Here is an 11,235-nt window from a genome sequence, read left to right on the forward strand (position 1 = left end):
AACCTAGCAATGGTTTCTACATTTTTAGATGTGTGAAAAAAAACACTTAAAATAGAATAATATTTTGTTTCATGCAGAAATCATGTGAAATTCAAATTTTAGGATCCATAAGCAAAGTTTGTTTGAAATACAGTCACATCCATCCTTTTATCAATACATCCTAAATCCTGCTTTTATCCTACTGGGGCAAAGCTGAATCATTGTGAAGGAAACCCCGTAGCCTGAAATATATATTATCTGTCCTTTTTGAGGAAAAATAAATTGCTCTCCCTTGCTCTAATGCATAGCTGACACTTTAAAACTTGTATTTATTTATTTAAAATGTCAAGAAGTTTATGCAGTCAAACTAATACCAGACTTGAGTTATTCCTTTTCCCTAGAAATGATACAATGTTCAAACTTACCCATTTCATGGTCTTGCACTTACTATTACTTTATGCTTGGGCGAAGTTAACTTTTTTTGCTATGTCAGTTACAAGTTTACCCAAAGAAGAAGAGTGCTAAATCTCAAACAAATTCTCTTTCCTCCATTTTCTGTCATTATCTATATATTTATTTTTTTCAGATCTTTTAGTTGATTGTTAATGAAACAGTGAGCATCTTAAGGACAGAAATTGTATTCATTCTCCTGTGCTCGGTGTTGGCATGGAGGTGCTTACTAAATGTAGTTAACGCATGATTGATTGTATGCGTGCATGAACACAGTGTCGGAGTTTCCTTGCTCGAGTTTTCTGTGTTTTCTTTGACTGCTGTGTTTTTATGATAGGAATGTTTTTAAATTTATTTTAATTGAAGGATAACTGCTTTACAATATCGTATTGGTTTCTGCCATACATCAACATGAATCAGCCGTAGGTATACATGTGTCCACTCCCTCCTGAACCTTGTTCCCACCCCACCCCATCCCACCCCTCCAGACTGTCACAGAGGTCCGGTTTGAGTTCCCTGAGTCACAGCGAATTCCTATTGGCTCTCTGTTTTACATGGTTTAATGAAGGTAGTCACACATAGGAATAACACTGGTCTAGAAGGAAAAGGATTTCTGCATTCAGATTGAACCTTCTGTGCTAGACTCACATTAATTAAATAATTAGCTGATGTCACTATGAAGGGCAGATGACAGGATCTGTTAAGACAGGTCCTTTAGATCTTTGACGTGACTTCATTTTCATTAGAGGTTGAGGATAATTAAACTGGAAGGTGACACCTTATGACAGGCTGCTTTTTATAGCAAACTTCTATGTTGATTTGCTAGAGACAACTGTCAGAGTGAAGGTAGTATTTATTCCTAGAAGAAAACATTAGCTGTCTTCTTTTAAAATAAATTATTTCACAGTTCCCATCACCCTACATTTTTTTCCTCATTCATTTTTTTGGGTTGGAAATAATTAAAATGGGTTCCATTATAAGGCATGAATAGGCATTTTCTGTAATGCTCTGTTTTTCTTTTGTATTTTACTTTTTCCAGATGCAAGTGGAATTCTTAATTTTTTTCAACAATTATCAAAGGTTATGGATTTTTCAGATTATATTCCAAAATAAGTTACGGAAAGTGTGTATCTCCTTTGCGTCAAGCCATTTCCGGAACATTCTGAAGCATCCATTCTTCAGTTCCTAATTATTTAGTATCTACTGTGTGCCAGGCCCTGTTTCTGACATTTGAGGTATCAGAGAACCAAATGGGACCAGGCAAGATATTTACCCCTAGAGAGCTGACACTCTAGAGGGAGGAAACAGATAAGAAACAGGGTACATGGTGAATGAGTAAGTGGTGTAACATATTAAGGGATGGTAAGCAAAATGGAAAAAAAAATCAGAGCAGGAGGGGAGAGAAATATGAGAATAGGGGTTAGGATATGAAACAGGGGAATCAGTGAAGGCTTTGTTGACAAGATGATGCTTTAGAGTTGAGGAAGCTCTGAGCGTTAGCTAAGTAGATATTCAGGGGAAGAGCATTGCAGGGAAGGGTGGGGTTGTCGAGAGTAAAGGAGCTAAGGTGAGAGAAAGCAGACTGTGCAAAACAGCGCGGAGGCTGTTTGGAGTAGAGTGAAGGAGAGCAAAGGGGCCAGAGGGTGATGGGACTGGACCATGCAGAACCTTGGGAGCCTTGATGATGCAGGAACCACCGTGAGACTTTATGCTGGAGCATGACACTTGGTCCACTTGGCTACTTTGATGGGATGGGGACGGTGCAGAGCCGGAGGAACAGCAGTGAGGATGTGGCAGTGATTCAGGAAAGAGAGGATAGCGGCGTGGACCAGAGCCAGTCATGGAGCTGGTGAGGGTGGCCAAATTTCAGATGAAGGTAAAATATGTAAGGATTTCCTGACAGATTAGATGTGGAGGGGAGAGGCAAGAGGATGTTTTAACTACAGTGTTTATTTTGCCTGGGAACTTGTTCGCAGTTATCTGCAGGTGAAATTGGTCTGGGGGTAGGGGACGGTCAGAAGCTCCACTCTGGGGATCCTGAGTTTAAGATACGTACTAAGATAACATGTACTTTGGAACATCCCAGTTGGTACTTTCCCAGTGCCTGCCTTGTGAAAGAATACAAAACATAGTGGTTGAATATTGCATATGCTTAAGCATAGTAAGCACAACGGTGGTTTGAGTTAGTTTATGAATGAGCACTCACTGAGTAGCAGGTATCAGGCTGCTGTTTTCACAACACGAAGGATCCAGCCTGATCCTCGTCTGGACCCCTCAAGGTCTGCATTTTACAGAAGCAGAAACTCAGCACGAGTGACTTGCTTGAAGTTCACATAGTTAGTAAGCGGCTTTCACTTTGAGATTCAAACTCATGTTCTACAAGTTCAAATACAGCCTCCTTTTGACTTTATAAGTGACCTCACAAAAGAAATATTAATATACCCGATAGACTGCCATTTGTTGACAATCTGATTTTCACTTTCAGATTATAACACCAGTGAACAAAAACAAGCCTGTAAAAAGCATGAACTCTATGTGAGCTTCCGGGATCTGGGATGGCAGGTAAGAACGGTCGATCAAATTGGTTGCTTCTTTTCCGCTTTGTATCAATCCTAAATCTCTTGTAATCTTTGTAATCTTTCCTATGAAGTTTGTAATTTATTTTACTTTTTATTGGAGTATCATTGCTGTTAAAATAACGTGAGTCAGTTATCCGTGTACCTGTATCCCCTCCCCCTGCCCTCCCTCCCACCTGCCCCCAGTCTCACATCTGGGTCATTGCGGAGCACTGAGCTGAGCCCCACTCGCCGCCCATTCTACAGATGGTAGTGAACACAGGGCGGTGCTTCTCTCAATTCGCCCCACCCTCTCCTTGCCTCGCTGTGTTCACACACCCTTTCCCTCCATCTGTGCCCCTATTGCTATCCTCAGGACAGGCTCATCTGGGCCATCCTTTTAGATTCTGTGTATGGATACTTGTTTTTCTCTTTCTGACTTCACCCTGTATAACAAACTCTGGTCCATCTGCATCACTGCAAAAGACCCAATTCTGTTTCTTCTTTATCCATTCATCTGTCAATGGACATTTAGATTGCTTCTATGTCCCGGCTATTATAAACAGTGCTGCAATGAACATACCAATTATTTTTGACATTGACTGTTCCATATATGGATTATCCACATCATTTTTGTTTCTGCATTATCCTTTCACTATTGAAACATAATTAATAAAGTTTATGGTAAAAAAAAAAAAACTTATGCAGAAGAACAAATGCAACCTTAGAAAGTGAAAAAAAGAAGCCCTGTTGTTTAAATATACCCCAATTTCCATTTTAGTTCCCATTTTTCAGATTAACTCAAGCAATTTCCATTTGCCTTCTACAGTCACAAATGATCGGTATAGGAAGTAGAATCCTTGACTATGTCTATGGTAAGTTAGACGTAGAGAAAAAAAAATTTCTGGTACTTAGAAGTCGTATTGCTATGTTTTACATAAGCTTCACAAACACAGTGAGGAGGAAGATTTAACCACAATAATTTTCACAACTATGCCAAAAGAGTTTAAATTAAATTGTTAGATTAGATTATTTCATTACAATGGATCCTCGGAATACAAGCTATTATATTGAGAAGTGATAGTAACGTGAGCATTTTCAAATTTATGATAAACCTTCAACATTAATTGTTCAATAATTTTACATCGGTGACAAGTTTTACATCTCTGGAAAAAAATATCAGGGCCACCATCTCAAGCGCCAACATTTTAGCTTCCTAAAATTTTTCATATACAATGATTAGGATTTTTCTCCAACTCATTTCTTCTTAAGAGACTATAAAGTTAACACATGATTGGAAAGAAAAACAGGACAAGGAACAAATCTTAGAGCCTTAAGAGGTTGTCAAGCTTCTAAAGCAGAAATGAGTTATTAAGAAGTAATGAGAATTATCTCAATTACGTTTATTCTTCTTTTCCTTTCTGGTTCAGTTGAACTTTGCAGAGTTCATCATTTCCTGTTTAAACAATATTTAGAATGCTATTTCATGATTGCAGCTTTATTCATGAATATATGGGCTAATACAGGCTAGGGATATCTTACGTAGTGACCTCTGGGAGAAATTACAGAGGACAATTCCTTGTGAAAATATTTATACTTTTGTTGTAAACTTTAACTTAATCATAAATTAAAGGCTTGGAGGAGCCTGTCTTATTAGAATAATTGTTGAACCAAAAAGAGAAACCAATCCAGAGTATTTAATTTCATATTATAGTATATTGAATTCTATTAATTATATTTAAGTATTCTTTAAGAACTGTTTTTCTGTACTTTTATGTTGGTGATATTATTTCTTCTGCTTTCATGCATTTTAGGACTGGATTATAGCGCCGGAAGGATATGCTGCATTTTATTGTGATGGAGAATGTTCTTTTCCACTCAATGCCCATATGAATGCCACCAATCATGCCATCGTTCAGACTCTGGTAAGTTTTCTTTGTGTAGAATAGAAAGTGGTTTATGACGCAGGCTTCTTATAAAGTTACTTTAAAGAAAAGCATCTATTTGGAGTTAAATGCATTTTCTTCTCAAACTCCTAACGTAAAAATTGTGCCAGAGTAAGAAATGTGGATCTAGTCAGGAAACTCAGGCTGCTCTAAAGAAAAATCCTAGTTCCAAAATGAGGAAAGATTCAGCAAGGAAAATTGGAGCAATCACACAAAATGGTCATTTTGCACTGATTTCTTCAGTAGACAATATGATTAACCACACAGGGGCTGTTTCTAACCTAACCATTCATTAGCAGTCATTACAAAAACTTTGAATAATAGCTGTGCTGAATTTCATCTGAGGGCTTTTAACTCCTTATTTAAGAATGTTCCATAACATACTTTGGTATCATGGAAGCTCTTCAGTGTAGAATATAAGTAGAAGATTGGTTTCCATTTTTTTATATCTTTTTCATTTATAATCATTAAGGTGGAAATTAATCTTCATTTCTTCCCTCCCATACTTAGGAATGTAATACTGATTTAATCTCCACCAATGTAGGCTAATTTTTGTGAAGGAGATAATGAAATGTTAATCTCATGGTCTCTCAGTGATCGTACTTATCTAATGAGCTCAGGAAAACCCTTGAGAGTCTGACTCCAGCATCTGTACCTTTTAATGTGATGGGGGAACGGCTTCTGGCAGACGAGGAAGAGGTTCTAGAAGATGCATAGGCTGTGTGATGTGACCCCACATCAAAGCTGGGTTCACAGGAGCATTTCAACCATAAGTAATCATGACGGAAGAGAACAAATAATTTTGGACTCAAGACACTGATGGGAGTAGCGCTATTTGGTAGAGAACAGTAGGAGAGCAGTAGCTGTTAGAAAGAAAAAATCCATCTTTGTGGGTGAGTCTTATTTATGACCAACAGAAAGAGCAGCTATTAGAATGTGTGGAGAGTTGACTCTTCAGAAGGTTATCTTCTTTTGCAATTTATTGAAAACTTAAAGTTGATGGAAGTAACATCCTAGTTCCCTTCTGAATAAGAACGGTGTATGCACCTTGACAGATGAAATCCTTGACTTGATGTTTTGCTGGCATCTTACTGACCTCAGAGGTACTGGTGGATAGCTAGACCACAAAGATGCACACCTGTGGCAACTGGAGCATAGCTTTTGTCAAAGACTTTGGAAATAACCTTGGAGTAGAGAGGAAGCAGAGAGCTAAAACAAATATGTATTTTGAAAGGTAGTCACTTATAAATATTCTTTTCTCCCCCAAGTTTGAAGAGAAACATTTATTTCAGAATACAATCATGTAAAATTATCAAGTTGCTTTTTAATAACAAATGGAAAACAGTTCCTCATGTCTATCCTTCCCCAACACTGATCTTTACACCCTAAATTTCTTTAATATATCATATTCAGCAAACTTATAGGTGTGGGGAGAAACTATTATTTCTTTCTTGATTGCAAAATTTATATAAAGTAAAAGAAAACCTTAGTTTGCTACAGCTCTTGTTCATTGTCTAAAGTGAAGAAATGGAGTCTAAATTTCAACCAGCATTTCCTTTCATGCTTGCTTTGTGCTGCCAATGCCATAGAAACATTCTTCTTTTGGTTGATTTTTGACCAATGAGGTTCCCTTATGCATGTATAGAATCAATTCCTAGGGGTATTTTAAGTTTTGATATGTCCATACTATGTCTATGATATGTTTTTATGCTATCCATAAAAATAAGCACTTCTTTAAAAAAATTTTAGTGTTTTGTTTTCTTTTTTTTTTTTTTTTTTTTGCCTGCCCTGGTTGTGCACTGCTGCCCTTGGGTTTTCTCCAGTTGCAACAAGTGAGGGCTGCTCTCTAGCTGTGACGCTCAGGCTTCTCATTCTGGTGGCTTCTCTTGTTGCAAAGCATAGGTTCTAGGTGCGTGGGCTTCAGTAGTTGCAGTGTGCAGGCTTAGGTACCCCTTGGCATGTGGAATCTTCCCAGACCAGGGATTGAATCCCTGTCCCCTGCTTTGGGAGGTTGATTCTTCACCACTGAACCATGAGGGGAGCCCTATAAGCACGTCCTGATATATGGTATCAGTGTTGGGGCAAGAGAGCAGGTATGCAGCACAAGAAAAGTTGTTATATTCAAATGTCCTCCAGTAAGATGAATGTCTGGGGAGGTCCAGCCTTCTATCAGCTGAAGGCCCATTGCAGAGAGAAGGATGCTTCTATTTCACGCCTTAGAGGAAGAGCCCTCCTCACTGTCCATCTGTAGGGCCGCAGCAGAACAGCCACTATTTATAGAAATGCCACTTAATTTCCCAGAAATTAAGCTCTTTGTATTGTCATTTCAATGACTCAGAAAGCTTTCGCTGTTTCCTTTGATATGCATCTAACACATCCAGGTTCGCTCAGGCTATGCAAAGCTTAATTATTGAAAAAACACTGTCAAATACCCCTATCTCTTTTTTTTTTCTTTTTTTAAAAATAAATATATAATTACATACTGTCAGCTTTTAGGACTGTAGTCTAGAAGGCAGCGTCTAAAAACAAACATTTTTTAAATCGCTGACAGGGAGTTGGAACAGGCCCCTCGTCTGTATCGCTGTCCTGGGATGTGGAGCATAAGTCATCACAGAACTTGAAGGGAACATGGGAAGTTTGGTGTTTCTGTTTTTTTTTTTTTCCTGGCATTGTGCATTCTGTGCTTATTTTGTGATGGACATGAAACAAGAACACAGGAGCATTTGTTGTTAAAGGAAAGCAGGTTTGTGCCGAACATGTTTGAGACATGATGGAAGAACAATCTTATTTTTTTTTTTTTTTTTCAGAACAATGGCTGGGTGAGGTGATCCTTGAGGCAGGGGGTTATCCATCCATCACGGGTGAGGGGGTTGAGGAGAATAAAGCCAAGGAGGGCTTCAGGCTGTCTCTGAAATTTGGAGAACCATCCAGCTTGCAGTTTTGTGAGGTCTTAGGAAATTTCACGTCCGTGTCAGATCACCTCATTTTTCCTGCCGTGTCTGTCCATAGGCAGGACTCCTATATCATTTCAGCCAGGGTTTTGCAGCCAAGATTCTAAGAGCTGTATTTTCTCTTTGTCGATCCCGGAGGACTCTGCAGTGGGACTTCCCATAAACTCCTCTGGGGGAAGGGCCAGGAGAGGAGGGTGGAAAGCCGGGAACCGAGTTCTGGCTCCTTCTTTGATTGTTGAAGATCAGAGGTAAACGTGCCAGTTTGACGAAAATGAGAACAAATCCTCTACTTAAGCATTTTACTGTCCATGTTCAGCTACCTTTTCAGGCTTGTGGAGAGAGAGGTAGGGATGTATATTCAAGTTGTAACATATCTAGGCTTCTTCTGATTGAACTTAGCTTGATTTTTGGCGCTTGTCTAGGGGAGAAAGCAAGTCAAAGGATGTTAAACTCTGGCCAATCTGGTAAAACATTATGGGGAGAAGAGTTGAAATCATTGCTTTAAAGCAAGCATTGGGTTTTTACCTGGAGTTTATTTTGCTGTGATTTTTATGCTTCCTTTACCAAAGGAAATGAAGCATTTGCACGCTTTTAATTTTATTGTTTAAAATGCACTGATTTAGTGTTTAGTTATCCTTTTACGAATAATTCTTAGACCCAGATCTTTCTACAGTCAAGTGCTGCTGCTTTGTTGAGTTTGCATTCATCACGTACGTGCTTCTCATGATAGACCTAGAAGTGGCCATTTTAACTAAAAGCAGCCCAGTCCTAGTTGCCATGTTCTTTCCTCCAGGAAAATTTCCACTGAATATTCCATAGAGAGAGTTTTCCTTCCTTGGTAGAATGTTTTCCAAAGCCCCAACACGTAATTAGAACCAGTGGGTCCAGTCTAGGTGTTAATACTTAAGGATACATCCTTCACTACCAGCTCCCACCTCACCTCACCATGGAGCAAAAATAGAAGAGAGGGAGGTAACTTAAGAGAGTGCCTGATTGTCAGTGATAAAACAAGAATGTCACCTTAAAACTGCAGACAAAATATCTATTTTCTTTCTTAAAAAGTAAATCATTTTCTTCCTCCCACCCAACCAGGTTCACCTGATGTTTCCTGACCACGTACCAAAGCCTTGCTGTGCGCCAACCAAACTAAATGCCATCTCTGTGTTGTACTTTGATGACAGCTCCAATGTCATTTTGAAAAAGTACAGAAATATGGTCGTGCGTTCGTGTGGTTGCCACTAATAGTGCATAATAATGGTAATAAGAAAAAGATCTGTATTGAGGTTTATGACTACAATAAAAAATATCCTTTCAGATAAAAGGGGAATTTAATAAAATTAGTCTGGCTCATTTCATCTCTCTAACCTATGTACAAGAGCATGTATATAGTCACTTTTATTTATTTAAAGGTATATATATTCTCCTTTGTGGATGCCTTTGCAGTAAAATGTATTTTAGGTCACTTCATTATGCAAAAAATTGCCCAGTCTAATTTTTAGTAGGATATGCTGAGTCCAATTCTATTCCACTTCAGTATTTTTAACGTAATTTTTATATGATTTTCTGAAATTAGACAGAACTCCTTTGACTGTTAAGTATTGTTGAAGGAAGCTGAATGCATCTGGTTATGCTGTGCCAATGTAAACTGATAGGATATTTATTGATATTTAGAATGAAACTTAAAAAAAATAACCAGCCAAAACAAAAATGCTTGGAGGAACACAATTTTTCTTTGAGAGTTTCTGCTACTTTAGATAAAGTGAAATGTTGAGCTCGATTTGAGTAAATAAACGGGAGCAGAACACAGAAGCTGAAAGATTGCACATAATTATTTTAACTGTTTGCTTGAACAGAATTGGTTTCACTGTAGGAAAGCGTTCCTTCTTGGCTCACCGGTTGTAGATTTTGCAAAGAGCTCAAAGCTTCAGGAATTCTGTGGAGACAGACTTGAGCCTGTGTCCATAATTTTCCAAGTTAACACTAAAAAAGCATAGTACAACCTTCTTACCTCAAATAAATCATGTCTGCCTATTATCTAGAACACTACTACTGCAGTTTTTTTTTTCAGATTTAAAAACAGTCCAAAATAAAGAAACATTTACACATGCTCCCCTTCCCTCCCCACAGAGGAGAGTCACTGCATGCATAAAATATACCCGAGCAAAGCAACCGGCAGAGCCGTTTTCTGTAGCTCTCTTTTATAACTGAGTTTGCTGATTGATGTGATGCAAGGGATTTTATTTAGGGTAAAAGCACTGAAACTCAACTGGAGGAAATTACCCCAAATCCCAGAATGGCTTTGACAGAATTGCCATTTCGAAAGAACAGCTGAAATCCATTTTTCATATCTTGGAGAATGAGCTCATTGAAAACCTTATTTTGGAGGGGGATTTTGTAAACCTTCCTCCAAGCACAAATAATTCCAAGTGGGAAGGTTCTGTTGTGTGTATGTGCCTGTGTGTTCTTCCCTCTGAAATTAATTTATTTTCTCTGTTTCTCTCTCTGCCTTTTAAGGCTTGTCTTTAACCCACTGACTTTTGGAAGAATGACATTTAGTGCATAAGTTGCTATTTATGTGGGCTCCGCGGCTAGGATTATTTACAGTTCATCTAAAATACTCATAAAGCATCATTTATTAATCACCCTTTTGGACTTTTTAAGTAAAACTTGTCTCAAAAATAGCTTAAAATGTTATGGGTTTGTTCAGATTCAGGAATATTGCAATGTTGTTTTAAAATACAGATTATCTTAAAGTAAACTTGATAATAACTCTATTGGAGGTACATTAAGTAATATATTTTTGAATTAATGGTATACCATTATAAGAATAAGAAATAAAAGTCTATTATATTATTCTTTAAATGTGCTGTTTAAATATATTTCTATGTTTTAAAATACATTAAACTTGTGATGCTAGTTTCTATTGTGCTTCTTGATTTGGCTTTTTTTTTTTTTAAGAGGGATACAAAATATAAGTATGTCCTAACTGAAACTATAAGTGTATCAGATCTAAAATGTTTGTGGATTACATGATTTTAATTGCCAAAACTAGTTTTTCTGTTGTTGATAAGTAATTCACTATTAAATGAGCAAAGAAACCATCCATGAGTTAAATATTTTCTTAATCTGTTCCAACAATAAGGAAAAATTTTTAATAGCAAAAAAATAAATGATTAGGATGGGCATTGACCTTATTTATTCTCTTTCATTTAAGAAGGGAGATATTTAGCATGAGTATTTTTATATTTTCTCAAAATATGTATGCATATATATATCTGCACATATGGTCAGTCACATTATTTTCGAATAACTATTAGAGTAAATGCTTAGTATTACTTTGAATACTCAGACTAT

The 11,235-nt window shown here is 37.5% G+C and overlaps 1 protein-coding gene across 1 annotated transcript in view; it reads left to right on the top strand.

Moving 5' to 3' along the window:
* BMP5 (bone morphogenetic protein 5) overlaps window positions 1-10,802 on the top strand; it is a 143,938-nt gene extending 133,136 nt beyond the window's left edge. Inside the window, exons 5-7 of the mRNA XM_004018730.6 lie at window positions 2,915-2,991; window positions 4,799-4,909; window positions 8,974-10,802. Coding sequence (XP_004018779.1) covers window positions 2,915-2,991; window positions 4,799-4,909; window positions 8,974-9,123 — 338 coding nt within the window. The 3' untranslated portion in view covers window positions 9,124-10,802. The remainder of the gene's footprint in view (window positions 1-2,914; window positions 2,992-4,798; window positions 4,910-8,973) is intronic.
* Window positions 10,803-11,235: the final 433 nt, after the last annotated feature.

This window comes from Ovis aries, chromosome 20 (assembly GCF_016772045.2).
Source record: "Ovis aries strain OAR_USU_Benz2616 breed Rambouillet chromosome 20, ARS-UI_Ramb_v3.0, whole genome shotgun sequence".
NCBI lineage: Eukaryota > Metazoa > Chordata > Mammalia > Artiodactyla > Bovidae > Ovis > Ovis aries.